The sequence below is a fragment of the Gobius niger genome (genome assembly GCF_951799975.1).
Source record: "Gobius niger genome assembly, chromosome: 2".
Lineage (NCBI taxonomy): Eukaryota > Metazoa > Chordata > Actinopteri > Gobiiformes > Gobiidae > Gobius > Gobius niger.
The window spans coordinates 26,711,843-26,731,612 of record NC_136853.1 but is presented as its reverse complement, the minus strand read 5'-3'; the positions used below and the strand labels follow the sequence as shown (position 1 = coordinate 26,731,612).

Below are 19,770 nucleotides of genomic sequence, written 5' to 3'. Positions count from 1 at the left end.
ATTAGCAAGAGCAAACACTACGAACTATAATATAAAAACAAAAGGCATATCTGTAAGACCGAAACATATTTTATCAAAGCATTTTCAAACAATGACAATATAGTGGTTATCTCACAGTATTTTACAGCCGGTTTCCTCATTTATTATGTTTCTACAGAACTCAGTTCTATTTTGCATCGAAGTATTCACATGGCCTGTTAGTTGAGACATATTACCAGGGCCGATGATGCAGCTATGTAAGCCTTTACACCTGGCACCACAATACCTCCACTGTATCCACTGCAATAGTGGAAACAGGGACAGTCCCCTTTTGTTATACAATTGTATAGAAAGACATTGAAGGTTTTCCAAATGGAGTGCCCATGTAGAGGGTAATCTGAAGGCTTTTTATAGAACACAGCAACCCCTTAGGGACCTCTTGCCTTGACACTTGGTCGACACGCTTTCTTAGATTTTTTGACATTTGTAATTGCCTTGAAATTTAAATGTTAGAAAATAATGTAGGGGGGAAAAAAAGGCACTTCATATCACATTTACAAAAATCCATACATACTGGCTCCGCTCAATGTGATGAAGCAGCGGCTGTACTCCGAGCTTCTTCTGGGTTACTGAGTGCCTCCTCACCCGATCTCTAAAGGTGCATTCAGACCTAACGCAGATCCCGTGGCAGGTGCGGTGATTAGGCAAGGCAAGTTTCTTTACACTGCGCATTTAACACACAAGGCAACTCAATGCCTTGTATGTGAAATGCTCGCACACGTGCGGGTGATGTGCACGGCGGCAGGCGTGATCAGAGCACTGTGCACGTCAGCTGTTCAGAGCGGGTGAACACGGCGTTGGGGGAAGGAGTCCAGGAGTACAACATTTGGAGAGAAAAAAAGGACACAGATCATCTGAATTTGGAGCAACATAACCACCTCTACTACATCATAAAGACACAAGTTAGACGGAAACAGCGCTTGAAAAGAGGAAAAGCTTTATGACAAGCAGCAGCTGTGGTTTCAAATGCCTTTCCTGAGCCCAGGCATTCGGATCAGAGGAATTATACGCTTCAGTACTTATGAAAACACAGACACGGACGCAATAAAGAACACACTGGATTACAAACATGTGTTGAACGGGATTTTGACATGACACGATCTCTGGACAGACAGGTACAGCACACTCAACCACACATATTGAAATAAGCGCCGAGGTTTGCATCAAGTGTCCGAGAAAGATAGGCTAGTAAAACTATTCCATTGTCACCAAAGCACAAGCAAAGAATCGAGACACAACTTTCATTCACATCTTAGCGCTTCGCAGCCATAGCGCAGAATTTCTTTTACACTGTGTTCGCAAATTTCATTTTAGGTAAAAAAAAAAAAAAAAAAAATAGGCTTTGTAGGAGAAGGTTGAGCAGCCATGTTAATTTCACAGTCCACTCGGGATCATTACTCTGAATGGAACACAGCTTGTGGCTTTGGATCGCTGTCATGTTGGAACGTCCAAGTGCGTCCCATGCACAGCTTCCAGGCTGATGAGCGACACTTTTCCTACTTCCTTTAATAACATGCGGCACTCACCCTGAAATCTATTTAGAAAAAGTCACATATTGGTCTCATCACTCCAAATGACATTGTTTCAGAAATGTTGAGGCTTGTCTCTGTGCTGTTTGGCATATTGTAAGTGGATACTTTGTGACATTTGTGAAGTAATGGCTTTCTTCTGACGACTTGGCCATGCAGCCCATTTTTCATCAACTGCCTCTTTATTGTGTACCTTGAAACAGTCACACCACTTTTTTCAGGGACTCCTGTGTTTATTGAAGTTATTTGTGGGGTTTTCTTTGCATCCCGCACAATTTTCCCAGCAGTGGTTTTATATATACAGTATATATATAAAACTCTTTCCCATTAGTTCAACTACATTTTCTTGCAGATTATCTGACAATTATTTTCTTTTCCTCATGACGCCAGAAACGCCAATGCAGCACTGGAAAGATGCAAGGGCCTGTCAAGAGCCCAAAAACTCACTGACCTTTTCTACACCATTACAAACACATGTCACAGGTGAGGATGCTGACATTTAGTAGCCATTCAAACCCATTTATGTTTTATATTATCAGGGCAAGATCACCAGGGTATGTAAACTTTTGATCAGGGTTATTAGTTTCTTTTTATTATTATTATTATTATTATTATTATTATTATTATTATTATTATTATTATTATTACTTTATTTATTTTTTAAAGAACAAACACTTTTTGTGTTATGATTAATATTCTCTGAAAATAGTCCAAAATTCTGCCAGTTCAGTGCGTTCAGTGCGTGATGGTCTCCGCCAGGGCTGCCCTTTGTCACCGGTTCTGTTCATTACCTTTATGGACAGAATTTCTCGGCGCAGCCAGGGGCCGGAGGGTGTCCGGTTTGGGAGCCTCAGAGTCTCATCTCTGCTGTTTACGGATGATGTTGTTCTGTTGGCTTCAACAAACCAGGACCTTCAGCACGCACTGGGGCGGTTTGCAGCCAAGTGTGTAGCGGCCGGGATGAGGATCAGCACCTCCAAATCCGAGGCCATGGTTCTCCACCGGAAAAAGGTGGCTTCCCCTCTACAGGTCGGTGGGGAGTCCTTACCTCAAGTGGAGGAGTTCAAGTATCTCAGGGTCTTGTTCACGAGTGAGGGACGGATGGAGCGTGAGATCGACAGACGGATCAGTGCGGCGTCAGCAGTGATGCGGTCGCTGTATCGGTCTGTCGTGGTGAAGAGGGAGCTGAGTCGGGGGCAAAGCTCTCGATTTACCGATCGATCTACGTTCCCACCCTCACCTATGGTCATGAGATTTGGGTAATGACCGAAAGGACAAGATCGCGAATACAAGCGGCCGAAATGAGTTTCCTTCGCAGGGTGGCTGGGTGCACCCTTCGAGATCGGGTGAGGAGCTCAGTTACCCGAGAGGAGCTCGGAGTAGAGTCGCTGCTCCTTCACGTCGAAAGGAGCAGCTGAGGTGGCTCGGGCATCTGTTCCGGATGCCTCCTGGTCGCCTCCCGCGGGAGGTCTTCCAGGCATGTCCTAGTGGGACAAGGCCTCGTGGAAGACCCAGGACACGGTGGTGGGACTATGTCTCCGAGCTGGCCTGGTGTCGCCTCGGGGTCCCCCCAGAACAGCTGGAGGAGGTGTGTGTGGACCGGGAAGTCTGGGCATCTCTGCTGAGACTGCTGCCCCCGCGACCCGGCCCCGGATAAAGCGGAAGAAAATGGATGGATGGATGGGTATGTAAACTTTTGAGCACAACAGTATATGAGCTAGTTTATCAATGCTACTCTCTGTCAAGGGCATTAAAACAATCTCAGGAGGATAATCAACATTTATTAATATTAATGAACAATAAACCGATAGATGTTTTTTTTTTTTTTTACCCTTTAAATAGGCCATATGTCTGTCATATCTATGTTGATTATTAAAAACATTCATATCTTTATAGATTTATATATTTCCCATTTTATTTACTGATATTAGTATATTATTTCATAATAGTCATTTCGAATAAAAAATATTGACTGACCTGATTTCATTTTTAGTTGACAAGTCTGTGTATGGTCTGAGCAAGTAAGAAAACTAAATTACCCAACTTGATACGGAATTTAGTGCCAAGCAATGCAAACTTGGTGAAACTGTTAACATTGTCTTGAATTGAATCTGCTACCGCTTGCACCCTAGCCTGGCTAACACCAGACTAAAATCACAAGTGATATTTAGTCTGGGGACCACCAATGCATTTTCTCGTAGGAGAGGTGTGGTTTACGATCGTCCATAGCCGTTTATTGGGCGATACGAAAAAAAAAAAAAGTCTATCTTGCGTCTGCACGTAGCCATAGCCAATCGTATCATCGCATGAGATGACGTATGACGTACCCGCTGTAAACGTTTGAGATAAACTATTTATAACACGGTCTAAAGCTTGATCGAAAAATACCATCGTGTCTGCTGCTGTCATGTTGGATCCGTAAATAAACTTTTTTTTATTTTTTATCCGTAAATAAACTACAAGCTTCCGTGCGTCATCGTCTTGCCGTCCTTCCTCGCTCTGTGATTGGTTCCCAAATCCACCGGAGATTTCGGCCATGGTCCCCAGGCTGTTGTGCAGTTCGAAATAATTCGAGCGCACACAGCAGCATGGTGTTAGCCAGGTTACTTGCACCCATGAACAGTTTTGAAAATGCACTGCGCATGAGCAGTACGTGTATGACGTAAGGCGATACGTAAGGCTGAATGACCGTGCGTGACACCGGCGCAAGAGTGTTCATGTCTTGTCTGTCAGGTAGGACAAATTCTACATGTTTACATAAAATATCAAATTATAACCATAGACATAATATTAATTATAACAGTACCTCTTCTTCTTAGAGTTTTTGACGGATGGCAACCAATTATTAGAGCATTAGCGCCACTTTCTGTACGTTCTGTATTCTGTTAGCTGCTAGCTGTTCAGCACTTACTCATAACTTTAATCAAGTCATCGTAAAGTTTAGTTGACTGCTGGCTGTTTTTTTGTTGTAGTTCCTAATAGCATTGCATATTAATCTAAAATTACGCCATTTTTGTTTTGTAGTTCTGTGAACGCAGGATGTTGAACGTGCGATGTATCTTGAATGACCTCAGCACAGCACTGAAAAGATGTGCCTTCCAGCGCGTGCCATATTCCATGGGTGCGCAGAGAGCGGGTTTCAATACACCCCAAAGCTTTCGTCTGGCCCACAGAAGATTCCTCTCGCAAAAGCAAGGCACGTCTGCAAATGCGGCTAAAATAAGGCTTGGGTCACGTTTGCTGGTCACAATGCTCTTTGGGGGTGGCATACTTGGGACCTGGTACTACGTTTATTTGGAAAAGCAACAGAAGTTGAGGCAGGAACGTTCAAATCAGCTGAAGCAAGTGGCCCTGGGTCATGGTACCTTCAGTTTGGTGGACCACAAAGGGCATCGTTGCACCAAGAAAGACTTCCTTGGGAACTGGGTGTTGCTGTATTTTGGGTTCACCCACTGTCCAGACATCTGCCCCGATGAGCTGGAGAAGCTGAGTGCTGTTGTGTCTGTACTTGACCAGGACCCATCATTGCCAGCAGTACAACCACTCTTCATCACCGTGGACCCGGAGAGGGACACAGTGCCAGCACTGGCTGCATATGTTCAAGACTTCCACCCTCGATTGATAGGGTTGACAGGCACCTCAGAGGAGATAAAACACGCAGGAAGGGACTATAGAGTGTATGCAAATCCTGGGCCTAAAGACGAGGATGGAGACTACATCGTGGATCATACCATTCTCATCTACCTCATAAGCCCAGATGGATTGTTTTTGGATTATTACAATAGAATGAAGAGTAAGGAACAAATCACAGAAAGTATCAAAAACCACATGATGACATATCAAATTTGATCCAGCTCATCTGAATAGTTGTGGTTCCATTCATGCTTCTGGCAATTCTGGCAAAGAATGCTGTCATCGCATATGCTTGATCACTGCTGCATGAATGTGAGTGCATTTGAGTGAATGACTGTCCAACAGAAGCAGAAAAGTGTTGAATAAAAAATGCCATTTAATTTATTTAACATTATTTGTGACTTAAACTCTGCATATAAAAGCTAAAGCTAAAATGTATATATGCATTGAATTGTTTAAAATACTTGATTATATTCATTAAAGAAGTGGTTCAGTTTGAAGCTTTTAGGTCTTTAAACCTTTCGTTGGCTCTTTGAACACTAAGAAGGGTCAGTCCCATTGAATCTACACTTGCCTCCAGTCCAACCAAAGTGTCGATTTCTATGGTGTAGTCATTAGCCTAAAAGGGGAGACAGTAAACATACATTATGCACCAAGTACTCAATATTCTGCAAAGGAAAATTTTACAAAATCTTTCTGTACTGGAAATTTAAGCGTTTACTATGATATTTACCAGTTGCAGGGAGGCCAACAAGTATTTGCATGCTTCAAAATTGTCCAATCCAGAGACAATAGAAGTAAAGCGTCTTTTCTGGCCAACACAGTCAAATGTGTGAACAATCCTGTCACCGTAATCATGGATATCAAAGGCTGGCCGTTCTTCCTTTGAAGTAATAAAACAAATGGGTTAAATGCTGTCATTTATTTTGATTGGAGGAAGCGTTTGAACTAGATACCTGCAATGCAAGTTCAGGTTTGATTTTGTCTTCCCAGTCTTTAACTCTTCGCGACAATGCGGTCTCTTGAGTATAGCCCCGAGAGTTCACCACCAGCTGCTCCTGCAACAGGCAATGTGGAGGCAATTGTACCGTCTTTTCATCCAGAAGCCATTACTTTCACAACTTGTTTCCCCCATTACTTACAACACGCAGTTTCACAAGTTGTTCGTAGCTCAGCTCATCTTTATCTTCTGCAAAAAATAAACTAATGTTCAGAAAAATGACTTGTTTTCACCCAAATATTGTATGACTGTAATCTTTTTACCTGGTGATATTAAGTCGGGTTCACCTCCAAATGCAACAGGAATATCATCCGGGAAGCCCTCATGCTCATTGTCAGAGATGTCATTGTCTTCAGAAATGAAAAATAAAATTAAAAAAATAGCAGTTCTAGGTTTGCAAAAATTCAAGCCTTGAAATAATACAAACTTATCAACTGAGTAAATGGAAACTGTAACGTCCACAGTATGTAAAAAAAACCACACAAAAACATGGATGGTTCGTGTTCACCAAATCTAAATTAAAGTTCTTCAAACAAAGGAAGCACTAAAAGCTCACATGCCATGAAAGCAAAGAAAGCAGCCATCTTGAATTAGGTCAAAAAATGCATTTCAGCAATACAATTTGAGTCTTTTACCGAGGTCTTCCGGAGAACATTTATCTCCTGGATCCTCTCCATGTCTCTGTTGTGCTGTGTCTTCTGGTTGCAAGAGAGTTTGTCTTAGCTCTTCATCAGAAATCATCACTCCCTAAAAAAAATACAGCATAACCAATAACTTATCTTACTAAAAAGAAATAAAAAACAGTGTATTGCCAAAAAAAGTCCTTACTGCCTTCCTGTAGATCCTTTTTTTAGTGTTAATTTTGTCTTTGACTGTGGTTAAATAGATGTAGTTTAGGTCTGCAAAACAAACTTGGTTAAAGTTTTTAAAAAAAACAATCAAAATCAATTAAAAATGCACACAAATTACCCATAAAGTGAGGACCATTTTTCAACTTGTGTGCCGGCGGATCAACTGCAATAACAGCAAAAGAACCCAACTTGATGCCACGTAAAATCAACAAAACTTTTTTTTTTTAAAAGAAGCAATTTCTTACAATTTCCTCTGAACCAGCTCTCAAAATCCTGTATCAAAGAAGAACGTTTTCGTTTTCTTTTTCCTCCATCATCCAAACCATCAGGAACCTTGTAACACTTGCCTGACAAAAACAATCATACATTTATCCTCTTTCCCCGAGTACAAGCAGTTTCAAGTAGGCTTTGGTCACAATACCTGATTTAAAAGGTTTATCTTCAACAGTTACTGCGTATGGATCGTGGAGAGCCCACACATTTACCTAAATCAATAAATTATCAATAAACCAAGGCTAAATTAGTAACAACTGAGTCATTTTTGAAAGCATCTGAAAAGCATACAGGGGTCAGGTCTTCATTCCTTGGTGTAATGGTTTCAACCTGACACCTGTCTCTCATCTTTCTTCCCTCAGGGGGAGGCTGTAAAAACAGAGTTTAAGAGAAACGAATATAGTATATTCAGAACTCATCATGATGTAATCTGACCTGATGTCTTTCTATGTGCTCTTGTGCTCCCTGGGTAATCTCCATACTGTTTTCTTCGAGAGGAAAAAACTCATCTGCAGCATCTACATGCACATTTGCTGCACTGGCATTTTCTCCAGCTGGTGCTTCGTCTACAAGAGTTGCAGACTGTCAATGAAAATGGCAGACATACTCTGTATTATACTGTTAAGATGGAATTGGTTTATACAGTTCTGCAGGGGCTCCTCAACTGCAATGCGGTCATCATCCTCAGTCAGTTCCCTTGACTCAGTAGATGCCAATGCGAGAAGAATGACATCGTTTTCTGGGATCAAGGTGACTAACCTGAAGTCTTTTTGGCTGCACAAGATCTCACCTTTGAGACTGAAAACAGAGATGCATAAGATTATGGTATTTGATAACGATGTAATCAGGGCTTGACATGAACTTATTCGGTCACCGGCCGCTTTATCTAGTGGTTTTCTAAAGTTACTAGCCAGCAACTGACTTCACTCGCTACAAGTAAAACACATATTTAAGTGAATAGGCTAACAAACAACTGCTGGGTTTCAGATGACATCACAGCGTTCTAAATGCCTATATTTATACAGGGGGGAAGGGATCAAATTATTTTGTTTTTGAGATTTCTGGTGCTGTACAGCGAGATCATGGTCCCGGACGATGATATTAAAGCAGCACTAAGTAACTCATGCCCCTAGAGGCCATCAGCACCACTGCAGGTGCCGTAGTACACAATGGAGATAATTTTTTTCACTCAAACTTGGCTGTAAACACAGTTTATGCAGTGTTAGCCCGCAGGTAGCTTTGCCAGCTAGCCTGTTCTTCTTCGTGATTCCATTAGTGTGTATTGGTGACTCCGACCCAGTGCAGGAAAGTTGCAAGAGTGTTTTTCTGGACAGAGACACCAGGGGGAGATGAAAGACCCCTCAATCACACCATTAACGCTTGTATTTTCCCCAGAGGAACTATGAAAAGGATTTATCAAGGTAAACCAGTTTCTAAGTACTGCTTTAATGATCATTTTTGTAATTCATAAGTTATCTTTTTAGATGCTACTTGTGAAAGTGCAATGCAGTTAATAGGAACTGGCTCCTTCCCTACATGGTAGTGTGTCACCCATTTTAACTTCACTGTGTGTGTGTGTCTAATGTTAACATGATGGATTAACACACAGCTTAGGCCTGCTTAAATTTACTTTATTGTTGCAATGTGCTTAACCTGCTGTAGTCGGGCTGTAGTAAGTGATTGACAAGTGCCATCTATAATGGTGCCTATTTACATAACCCACACTAAGCGCAGACTGAAAAGCTTTAGTCTGTTTAACATGTTTGTAGCTTTATCCAGACAGAGATCAAACTGTTGGAAGTGAATATCCAGCGTGCAATGAACTTCACCGTGGTCCAGTGCGCTTGACGCCCATGCGCGCCTCTCTTTTTCTCAGCGCACATCACAGTGCTGTATTTAGTTGGGAATTAAACACTTTATCCTGAGTAAAAGAGAAAAAAAAAGCCTGTGAGCTATGACATTGTTGTGTGGCGCGGCGCCATAGTCGCCTGCTTGGTGCAGGGGAGCGCATGCTTGTTCACATGACAGACACATGTCCGAAGACAAGACAATTAGGCTCGAGCAGAGAATATTGAATATATCCCGGAGAGATATAGTGCAGTAGTATGATGTTCAGATGTGGGAAAATTACCCGTCTGACCCGCCACTGTGAGAGGCAGCAGCATCATCCGCCACAGCCCAAATCTACCTGCATTTGGTGAGTGTTAATGTCAAGCCCTGGATGTAATGTATACACAAAAATCCTGACCTAATGAGAGGAAGCCTCTGCTTGGCTCTGGTGTCTTGAGGAATCAGACATTCAGGAGGAAGAGGAATATCATTGACCGTCTAAGCAACACAATATGTAACCAGAGTCAAAACACAATTGTTGTTTAATTACGTTAGAAAGTTTAATGAAAACTCACCGTGAAGGAATCTCCATTCTGACTGTAGTTTGAAGGATTGATCTCCAGGTCTGTAAACTAAAGTGAAAACAATACATGGGATGTGGGTGATCACACTCATTTAGTAATTTATATTACTATTAGCTATTGGTCAAATCTCACCTGAGCTTCATCCTCAGTGTGACTGTGCTCTTCATCTTCTGCATTATTATCCTGATGTTCTACTTGCCTGTTCTTTCTTAAGGACAAAAAGTATCAAATCTTTAGACAGGATTTATACAATTAGTGAAGACTCAACTATGTATCTTACTTTTTATTTTTGTCATTAATGTACTCGAGAGTTTGGTATACCAAACTATGTAGAAGCTCAACCTAAAACACACACACATGTGGTTATTAATCAAGATTGAAGGTTAGAAATACAATGTTATATTTTTACAAACCTTTTTACTATAGATGCAAGCAGACCCTTGAATTAGTAAGGCCGCCTCTGCAAAGTTTAGCCTCGTTTTGCCTTCATCAAATGTGATGCACATCTCATCAAGCTACAAAGAGAAAGTCAAACTCCGAAATGTAAAAATGAAATATGTCAATGCATTAGAATAACAATGTTATTGCTCTACCTCCTCCAAATAATCATTTAACTCTGAAGCAACATCAATCTCCCAGTTCTTGGTGAGTTCTCGGATAGGCTGCAGAAGGTGGGCAAATCTCCTCTCAGTTGACTCCATGATCACTATTATGGGAATAATAAGACTGCCATTACACACAATTGAATTGAAATGCCAGATAAAATAACCAGCATGTACCACATTACAATGCATTATATTACAGTATCTGAGTAAAAACCATCTCAGAATGTAAACAAATTATAATCACATACTATGAATAAAACATATTTGAATGAACTGACTTCTGTTCTGGTTAGTATCTTTAGTATATAAACCACGTAAGGTGCATCCTTAAGTTATAAGCTTCGCGGGAAATTAAACAGGAAAACTTACTGCACTGTTTGTTTTCCACAGCGTACACAAAAAGCCCGCCTGGTGAAGTCTGTAGCTTTAGCGGTGAAGTCAAACAACCGCGCTGATGACGATGACTCCTTCTTGTGTTACACACGCACGTGTCCCGACACTGCCCCCTGCTGACAAGGAAACCTCTGGGCACAATGAAGTTATGAAGCAGGAGATGAGGCACCTGTACTTGCAGTGCCCCTAATGAGGTCACATGACAGAGAAATACAATTACATAAAAATAAAAAAAATTAAAAGGTACCTTTGTGCCATTGGTCACTCTGTAGGTCCTGCCACTGCTTTAATAAGAGTGGGCAGGGTGAGAACATCTCTGTCATGTGACCGCACTACAAGTACAGGTGTCTCATCTCCTGTCTGATGTCATGTCTGATGATGATGTCATGTCTACTTTCAGTCATGCATATGACTGAAAGTATTTTATCTGCACCCTTGCCTTTTATTGTAATTGATGCATTTCATGTTGATGTTTTTATTGATTGTATCTGTTTTCTTGCAATTTTATGGAACTGTGAAGCACTTTGAATTGCCTTGTGTATGAATTGTGCTCTACAAATACACTTGCCTTGCCAAGGGCATAGGAGTGAAGAGCAGAAAAGTCCACTCAATTTACTACTGTTGAAGGTTCTATTTCTGTTCAGATCTAAAATGTGGAAACCCTCCACTAAGTTAGAATAAAATTCAATGTCAAAGTTGGTAACTGTTCTATGGGCATTACCATAATACTCCACACAGTGGCGCTATTACATGCTTGTTGAATAGATAAGAGCTGAATTTACATAAATTTGCCTTTATGTCACTGTAAACAAAAATGTGAAATATGGAAAGAAAAGCACAGACTCAATTGTAGTGCATTATTTTAATTGTTTTGAAAAACTTCAGAACTAGTTGCATAGAGACACCTTTCAAGTTTAGGCCTAATAATATAACCTACAGAGTTGATCCCTGACTAAGACGATGCCCAGGATCGCATAATGGGCAGGTTTCAGGAGGAGTGGCATTACGTTGCTATGGTTACTTCTACTATACCTGAAAGAATAAGTTACTTCTAGTGCTGAGATGAGAATGGGTTGTTTTGACACACACCATGAACGCAGCCGGAGGGACTACCTTAAATCGCTTCGCGTTATACCACGTGGCCTTATTCCTGGAAAGTTCCTGGAAATGCCACTTGTGTGCTCATGGCCATCTCGGTTATTAGAGGGCTCGATCAGGGATTCGATGAATTTGGTTCTTTCGGGAGCGGCAGCCATGGACAGACTGGAAACATGTTTAAGCACGCGATGAGCTTTTTATTCGCCGCGTCAGTGAGCTAAAAACCGTTTACGATTCATTGCTCCCACATCTACAATTTTCCAATTCCACCACAAATTTACGCTGCAATGACGAAGACCTCAAACCTGCCTTCAGAAGAAAATAACGCGCTGCGCTCGAGCTGATTGAATATCGGTGTCTGACCGAGGCTCACATCACAGGAGGACGCGGAGGAGTCTGTGCATGTCCAGCACTTAAGGTAGCCTGCCATTGCTTTACTTCTATTAATATGTATCGCACATGTATCTTGTAGCCCCTGAACTATAATACTGGTTAAAGAGGGTAAGCTTAGCTTATCAAGCTAAGCTATGTTACTTAACACATGGTCTATAGCCCATAAAATATAGATTGCAGTAGCCTATATATATATATATATATATATATATATATATATATATATATATATATATATATATATATATACAAATCAAAATCCCTCAGATGCATCGATGCAACATATATTATTAGTGTTGGTGTCTCGTTATTATAACATAATAATGATAATAATATTATTTTTTTGGTCATTATTATTATTGTATTATTATTATTTTATCGGCTGAACGTTTATGTTTATAGGCAATACTATTGTCCTAATTAACTGTCAGTTGTTATTCAGGTGACAGGGGCAGAACATGTTGCTGAGGCTGTAATTGTCCCATGTAGTGGACCTAGCCCGAAACCAGGCTGAAGGTTGGCTCTGTTCAATGACTTGCCAATCATTTGAGGCCCCAGAGAGCATTGAGACTGACAGACGAGCCGACAGCAACTCCGGGGCTGTGGAATCTGATGAGGGTCGCATAGCATTAGCCATGAAGGAACTGAAAAACACGGGTCAGTCCACAGTGTTTGCCATCCATGTCCTTATTATTATATTTGATTTAAAATTATGTGACGATTTACAAATAAGTACTTCTCTATTTCCTCATTATAATGTGAATCTCTGTTGTCAGGCTGGTACTGGGGAAGCTTAACTGCGAATGAAGCCAAAGAAATCCTGCAGGATGCCACTGAAGGCACATTCCTTGTCCGCAACAGCTCCCAGAGGGATTATTTATTCACCATCTCCACCGTAACATCGGCAGGTCCTACAAACCTGCGCATTGAGTACAAACATGGAAAGTTTAAATTGGACTCCATTGTTCTGGTGAAACCCAAATTGAAACAGTTTGACAGTGTTGTCCAACTGGTAGAACACTATTTCCTGCTGTCTAGGATTAGTAAGACTACCCTAAACTCTCAACCCTCAGCATCTCCGAATGGAACGGTGCAGCTGCTCCTAACCAAACCTGTGTACACTGCCACACCATCACTGAAGCACCTCAGTCGCATTGCCATTAATAGAACAACACGGCAGATCCAGGCTCTGCCATTACCCAACAGACTGAAAAACTACATTCTGGACTACGCCTATAATGTGTAGCTGTAAAAGCCTGTAGTCAAAGTCTGTAGTTGGAAGACCCTTCGTTCATCACAAAGGCTGAATGCAATAATATAAATGAGATGCTCAAGGTGTAGTGGAATAACTCAAGCTCAAGATACAAAATACAATTAAGTAACTGTTTTTTTCAGACTGTGGACTCTTGCTTTATTGCAAGTGTGTATTGGGGGAAAAATATGAGTCAGTTGTAAAGCTTCAGCAGCTGTTGAGCTTCTCTAAAAAAACAAAGCAATATGAGCTCTTTATCATATCAAAGCTGTGCATACTTTTATTGTATAGAATCAAGACTTGGAAATCAAATATTAGCTGTAATCAAAGATTGTCTTTGTCTTTAGCCTTCATGAGTTTCTGTTGGTTAAAATCAACTAATGACACATCCTGGTCTTGCCATTTGGGTGATGCCGTACTGCTTTTATTTTCTGATTTCTTTTCCATCAGACCAGTTGTGGCTGGTCATACCTGACTTCTGAGGAAGACTGCAGGAAGTGAGCAGTCAAAACTGACAGGTATGAATAACCACAAACAAATAAATAAATTTGAAAATATGATCACTGAAACACTAAATTAACATTGTTAGACGACGCCATATTTGTGCCGCTGGTTCAATCACCTTCAGCAGCAGCAGGTGTTAATTAGGTGTTTGCAAAAGCTATAAAAGATATACAAATACAAATTAAGAATGGAAAAATTATATGTATTAAAAAAACGTTAAGCATTGCTTCGCTTTTCATATCCAATTATTAGATTTTTGTGGGACACAATTTTAGTTCTGTTGCTCATTTAAAGCAATATTTCTCGGATGACCTGGTGACGATTAAATTTCAGGTTTTGTGAGCAAAAAACGTATGTTCAGTGCTTGCTTGCTTTAGTTCAGTTTTGTTAGACTTTGTCTTGCTGTTATACTTTTCAAGAAACTTCAAGTGAAAGAAAATGGAAGTCCATAAATGCCATCCGCTATTGCTTTAAATATTGTGATTTGTTGTAATGACGGCTAGAAAACAAAGAACAGAAACCTTCTGATTTTAAGTTAACTTATTTTGCACCAATTAAAACGCCACATGATGGAAACAAATTTGTAGTGTGCTGCCTTCAGTACTTTTTTATGTACTTTATCACTGACCAATAAACCCCTGTAACACTGCAATATGATAACTGACATGCGTATCTGACTTTTGTATATTGAATTGTATGAGTAAGAGATTTACGGTTTATTTTATTGCAGCTCCTCCATAATTGGAAAATATATATTTATTGATTGTGTGGCTTTGTGTTTATTGTACCATTTTTAATTTTTTTGGTTTGTTTTTTTAATAAAAGCTGCACAAACTCAGCAAGTATTGCATTTCTTTGTTATAGAGGGTAGGCTTGGACTACGCACATTTTCATTCCACAAAAGAGAAGGGTGAGATAAGTGGCTAAAACTCTCTCCCTTCATATATGGTGGTTCAGTTGCATTTACACCAGAGTCATTACAGCGCGTAAGCACAGTATAGCAGCACACTGTGCTTAAAAAAAAAAGTATTTGGTCAGTTTTCCATAGAATTGGATTTTGGCCAAATACTTTTCCCCCACTGTACATGCGTATTTTTTTTCTACTTTAATATAGAAATATATAATTGACCAGAGTTTACGGATGGCTAAGGCCAGGCTAATAGAGATAATAATAATGCCTCACACTTGCCTATATTACCAAGTTTCTCAAAGCGCTACACTGTAGGTGCATTGAGTTGCCTTGCCTTGCCTTGCCTAGTCATTCATTCATGCCATACTCGGTGGTGGTAAGCAACTGTTGTAGCCACAGATGCCCTGCGGTAGATTGACGGAAGCAACCAGTGCCATCGTGCCCTCCCCTTTTAAAGTACCAATAAGAGTATCGTAAAAGTACCGGATCGATAAGGAGTCTTGATAAGAGTAGTAGAATCGCATCGTCCTTCACAATACCATTCCTAACGATATGGCTTTATTTTTGGTTTGAACAAAAAAAAGAACAATTTATAAAAATAAAAAAAATTCATTTGAAATGATATGTTTATAATAATTCTCCAATGTGGACATTGATTAACTATTCTAGCAGTTTTTGTCCTCCGTATGTGCTCTGAGACAATTGGTTAATGTGATGTGTATCACACATTTCCCCGAAAAGTAGGGAGTCAGGGAGCATGAGACATCATTTTCACACATGGATCACAACAGAGTCCAGATTTTAACCTCATTGAAAATCTTTGAGATGTGCTGGAAAAGGCTTTGCGCAGTGGTTGCACTCTCCCATCATCCATACAAGAGCTTGGTGAAAAAATAATGGACCACTGGATCTTTTGACATTGAATTATTATTGATTGTATTATTGATTATTGAAACAAGCCCACAGCATTGATGCTGTGATCAAAGCTAAAGGTCCCACCTCTTCTGACCGCTAGGTAATAATTGGAGCGTGTAGAGCGTCTTTCTTTTTTCTTTTTGTGGCGATTTTTTTGGGGGTGGTTCCACATACGTTGTTTCTAGTCGGACACGATGAGAGCTGCGCAGCTAGCATTTAGCCATTTAGCTTGTAATAAAAAAAAAAACATTTGTAAAGGATACCATGGAAAGGCGACACAAGGAAATTCTGCGAAAACACCGATTGTGGCTGTCCGAGCAACTGTTAGTGTCAGAGACCATTGTGCAGGTTTTATACCAGGAGGACATCTTAACCCTGGCTCAGGTTGAGGCTATCGAGTCCCAGGAGAGTAGCAAGCACCGAGTCCTAAAACTATTGGACACCCTGCCGAGCCGCGGACCCCGGGCCTTCGACGCCTTCCTTCAGTCGCTCCACGATTTCCCCTGGGTCCGAAGCGCACTGCAGGGGGACCTCGATCCACTGCCTGGTCCAGCGCCCGGGACGACAGGTCAGACTGTGCCGCTTTGTCACAAATAATTGTTCATCATCATTTATCAAGTTAAATGATGTTCTCTCTTTGTTTTATAATGCAGTATTATATAAATTATAGTTACATGGTATTGAAGAGGTCAATAACAACCCTGATAAAAGCTCCCCCTTGTGACCTTCCGAGGAATCTATGGAGTTCGGGAAAATCCACTGTTACCATGGAGACTCGCCATGTTTCCAAAAAAGTGAAAAAAATAAAGTTCTGCCCTGTAAAACTTCGGTCTAAATGGAAGTATTATGTTCTAAATGCCCAAAAAAGAGACTTTAATGAAAGTTGCAGTTTAGCAAATAAATGTAAGTCTCAAAATGTTTACTTTGCTACATATGTTATTTATGCTGATAAATGTGTGTGTTTCGCTCAAGAGTATTGAGATTTCCGTATCTCATTGAATGCAATCAGAACAGCTGTGGTGTATTGTGTGGAGGGGAGTGAGGGGCGTGGGTGAGGGGGGAAAGCCGGGTGAGGGGAGGTGGGTTGTGGTGGAGCAGAAAAGGGTTCACTGCTCCACCTACTGACGAAAAAATCGCTTAAAGCAGCTTTAACACAGGTATTATCCCACCAAATCAAGAATTACAAAAACTTGACAACCTGTCATACATTTTAAGTATATCCTTATGATAATTTGTAATTGACCTGGAAAAGCTTAATTTTGTGTGCGTGTGTTTTACCAGATGATTATCTCAGTGACGACATCCTGCACAAAGTGCCAACAGACCGTGAGCTGTCCCGTATCGCCTCTCTCCTTGGGGCGCAATGGGAGTCTGTGCTCCTGGACCTGGAACTCACCACAGAGGACTTGTATCGGTGCCGTGCTGACCACCAGCTTGACACACACGGGGCAGCTCTGGAGGGGCTTGCTCAGTGGAGGAGGGCACAGGGGAAGAGGGCAACAGTCAAACGGCTGATAAAGAGCTTAGAGGCAGCAGAAATTCACCCATCTATGCTCCAGGACGCTCTTCGCTGCGGCAAATTGTCTGTTTGAATTCTGGGACTGGTTAAACTGCATAACATGTACGGGACAGAGTTGAACCTTTTGATACCCAGTGTCTGTGATTATTTTCTCCCCAATTCTGGGGCATTTAATTAGAGATATATGGGTATTTTACAATATCAGCTATGTGGATAAAAGGCCGAAAGTGCATTGGAAAGAGCTGACTCAAAGCCTTAGAATGAGCTCTCTCACAACTCCCTAGGCCTCAGGGGAGCTGAGAAACATCAGCATCACAAGATGATGTCATTTCATTTTGTTTTGTCAAAAGACAGCTCTGGACTCTCTGGACATCGTTAACACCGTGAAAATTACAACAAAACAAATAATACGGTGCCGCCCTCTACTGTAACTTGCATCAGATATCGTAAATACATTGGAAAACCATATGAATGTACATATGTACCGTTGTAAAGCTAGTTCAGAATGTCCGTACTTTCGGGCCATGTTTCTCTTCGCTTAGCATGTTCAATCAGACCCATAATGCATCTGTTGTACCGCGCTTACCAACTAAGGTCATGTGACAACTTACAATCAGGATAATAATTGTATAACTTTTTAAACTTTTAAAGCTTTTAGCACTTTTTACTCTATATTTATATATATATTTAAACTATTTCAGATATAAATTTTACAGAAACAAAACTCTTGTAGTTCTATAGTCTGACCACTAGACGCCATGTTAGTTTTCAGTGAATCACATTCTGTAGGCCTGGAATAAATCAAAGGCTTTACTGACTGCTTCATTCATTCCTCAGCTGCAGAGGTTGAGTCCCTGCTGAGCATTTTCCCCCGACCCCTATCAGTGGCTCGAGCGCTGATGGGCCACGTCTTTCGCCGTCCTGCACAAGGAGCTGGGCTGTTTTGGTCAAACTTTAAGAGTAACCAGTGTAGTGTGACCAGGGCGACAGGTGTCTTTCCTTGAGGGACAGAGCTGGAAGTGTAACGGAATGCACATGGAGGCGCACGGCTGGCACTTCTCAGAGCCCAATCAGAAGCGTGCATCACGTTTCCTCATCCTGTCAAACTGTAGCTATTGCAAAATGCGCAAGATTTCACACTTGGCGGGGGGCATGAGCGCACCACTGTTTTTACGCACGACCAGAGGAACCAAGCTTAGTAAGACACCGAACTCAGGCCTTGCTCAGGGGAAGTGACCATCCTCAGTCAGACTTTAGAGAAGGAGCGCCCCGTCGATAGACTGAAGGCAGTCCGGTACTGTCTGAAATGGTTACCTCTGTGAAAGTGCTTCGTACGTGCAGCCCCTACTCAAGAATCCCACTCCCCCTCTCACATTATAGTTCCCACGTCCCTGGTGTTGGCCCTTTTTAAGGTTGCCCCATGGGATACCTGGCGGTTGTCTTAAAAGCATCACTAAACAGAAATTCTAAGGTCTAGGTTGTTGAAATCCCTTGAGTATTTTGGACGAAATTCCAATCATTAGCTGCAGCAGAGCAACATGAGGCCAAAAGTGGACTAGGTTTCCTGTGCGATTGGTTGACTCATGTGATTCCCGGGCCATGAGTTTCTTAGAACACGACATATGAACACTGCTTTGTATTCTCTCTCTTTCCAAGAACTGGCAAAGTATTTACAGGCTTCTGCTGGTGAAAGTTAATATTCACCACCTCTGGACCGCATGGTGTCACTTAAACTTGTGTTGCATTGAATTGTTACTTACATTAAGATCATTATGTCTGTGTTGTGTACGCATTATTTATTCTTTGAAAATGACCTGCTTTGTGTATATTAAACTCTCTTTAACATGTGCAAAGCCTTGTGTATGGGACAAAGTGGAAGTCAAAACAACCACACCCAACTTCTCAGTACTACTAAACTTTTTAATGTTCACTTCCACGCTTCTGTGTGAAATAAACAGTGACTTAGTTTGACAAACACTTAAGCTTTGAAAAAAAAAAAGAAAAAAGTTGTTTAACTCTTGTGTGCTCCATTCTGTTATGACCCCAATTTGTTTCTCTAATATTTCAGTCATAGCATTTAATTTTTCAATAAATGTGGGTTCTATCTTCAGTATAACTCCAGACTAATGGCCTGATACTAAATTTTCGTGTTACTTTATTTATTTCAACTTGTAGCCCTTGTTTATGTTAAAAACACGCACGGACGCACATGAATTAAGATATAAACTCTACTTTGAGCAGATTTTATGATGAAAGTAGAGGAATTTCCTGAAAATAGATGGAATTGGTGAATGAGAATCACAGTTTGAATATATTTAAAAACTGGGTTATAGCACTGGTTTTTGGGTCCTAAAACTATGAAAAAATGAGTGAATTTCAAATCGGGTAAATGCATGTAGAGGAGGCCCTGTGGAGTGTACAGTGGGGAAAAAAAGTATTTGG

The 19,770-nt window shown here is 41.0% G+C and overlaps 4 protein-coding genes across 4 annotated transcripts; 3 read left to right on the top strand and 1 right to left on the bottom strand.

The window, feature by feature from the left end:
* Positions 1–4,236: 4,236 nt before the first annotated feature.
* sco2 (synthesis of cytochrome C oxidase 2) lies at positions 4,237–5,417 on the top strand (the record flags this gene model as incomplete). The annotated part of the gene is made up of 2 exons (XM_079551415.1): positions 4,237–4,301; positions 4,593–5,417. The coding sequence occupies exon 2, from the start codon at positions 4,608–4,610 to the stop codon at positions 5,415–5,417; it is 810 nt and encodes a 269-aa protein (XP_079407541.1). The 5' UTR covers positions 4,237–4,301; positions 4,593–4,607.
* Positions 5,418–5,560: 143 nt separating this feature from the next.
* ncaph2 (non-SMC condensin II complex, subunit H2) lies at positions 5,561–10,460 on the bottom strand. Its single transcript, XM_079551414.1, has 19 exons — positions 10,333–10,460; positions 10,153–10,254; positions 10,020–10,081; positions 9,872–9,947; positions 9,731–9,787; positions 9,574–9,653; positions 7,969–8,123; positions 7,761–7,891; positions 7,584–7,694; positions 7,474–7,537; positions 7,298–7,399; positions 7,171–7,215; positions 7,030–7,100; positions 6,837–6,948; positions 6,465–6,551; positions 6,344–6,390; positions 6,158–6,259; positions 5,935–6,084; positions 5,561–5,820 (listed from the first exon to the last, which is right to left on the bottom strand). Exons 1-19 carry the CDS (start codon positions 10,438–10,440, stop codon positions 5,692–5,694), a joined length of 1,791 nt encoding a protein of 596 aa, XP_079407540.1. The 5' UTR covers positions 10,441–10,460; the 3' UTR covers positions 5,561–5,691.
* A 2,183-nt stretch (positions 10,461–12,643) lies between these two features.
* socs2 (suppressor of cytokine signaling 2) lies at positions 12,644–13,631 on the top strand. The gene is made up of 2 exons (XM_079551493.1): positions 12,644–12,885; positions 13,005–13,631. Exons 1-2 carry the CDS (start codon positions 12,759–12,761, stop codon positions 13,472–13,474), a joined length of 597 nt encoding a protein of 198 aa, XP_079407619.1. The 5' UTR covers positions 12,644–12,758; the 3' UTR covers positions 13,475–13,631.
* A 2,376-nt stretch (positions 13,632–16,007) lies between these two features.
* cradd (CARD and death domain containing adaptor protein) lies at positions 16,008–17,454 on the top strand. The gene is made up of 2 exons (XM_079551769.1): positions 16,008–16,377; positions 17,091–17,454. The coding sequence occupies exons 1-2, from the start codon at positions 16,074–16,076 to the stop codon at positions 17,399–17,401; spliced, it is 615 nt and encodes a 204-aa protein (XP_079407895.1). The 5' UTR covers positions 16,008–16,073; the 3' UTR covers positions 17,402–17,454.
* Positions 17,455–19,770: the final 2,316 nt, after the last annotated feature.

Bases quoted from the DNA above. Each gene is read 5' to 3' on its own strand.
- cradd (XM_079551769.1), top strand. From the start codon at position 16,074: ATGGAAAGGCGACACAAGGAAATTCTGCGAAAACACCGATTGTGGCTG. The intron at 16,378-17,090 runs GTCAGACTGTGC...GTGTTTTACCAG, and splicing joins TCCAGCGCCCGGGACGACAG to ATGATTATCTCAGTGACGAC.
- ncaph2 (XM_079551414.1), bottom strand. From the start codon at position 10,440: ATGGAGTCAACTGAGAGGAGATTTGCCCACCTTCTGCAGCCTATCCGA. The intron at 9,948-10,019 runs GTAAGATACATA...TTTGTCCTTAAG, and splicing joins ATTAATGACAAAAATAAAAA to AAAGAACAGGCAAGTAGAAC. The intron at 7,892-7,968 runs GTATAAACCAAT...CAACTCTTGTAG, and splicing joins TGAGGAGCCCCTGCAGAACT to ACGAAGCACCAGCTGGAGAA.
- socs2 (XM_079551493.1), top strand. From the start codon at position 12,759: ATGACTTGCCAATCATTTGAGGCCCCAGAGAGCATTGAGACTGACAGA. The intron at 12,886-13,004 runs GTCAGTCCACAG...CTCTGTTGTCAG, and splicing joins GAAGGAACTGAAAAACACGG to GCTGGTACTGGGGAAGCTTA.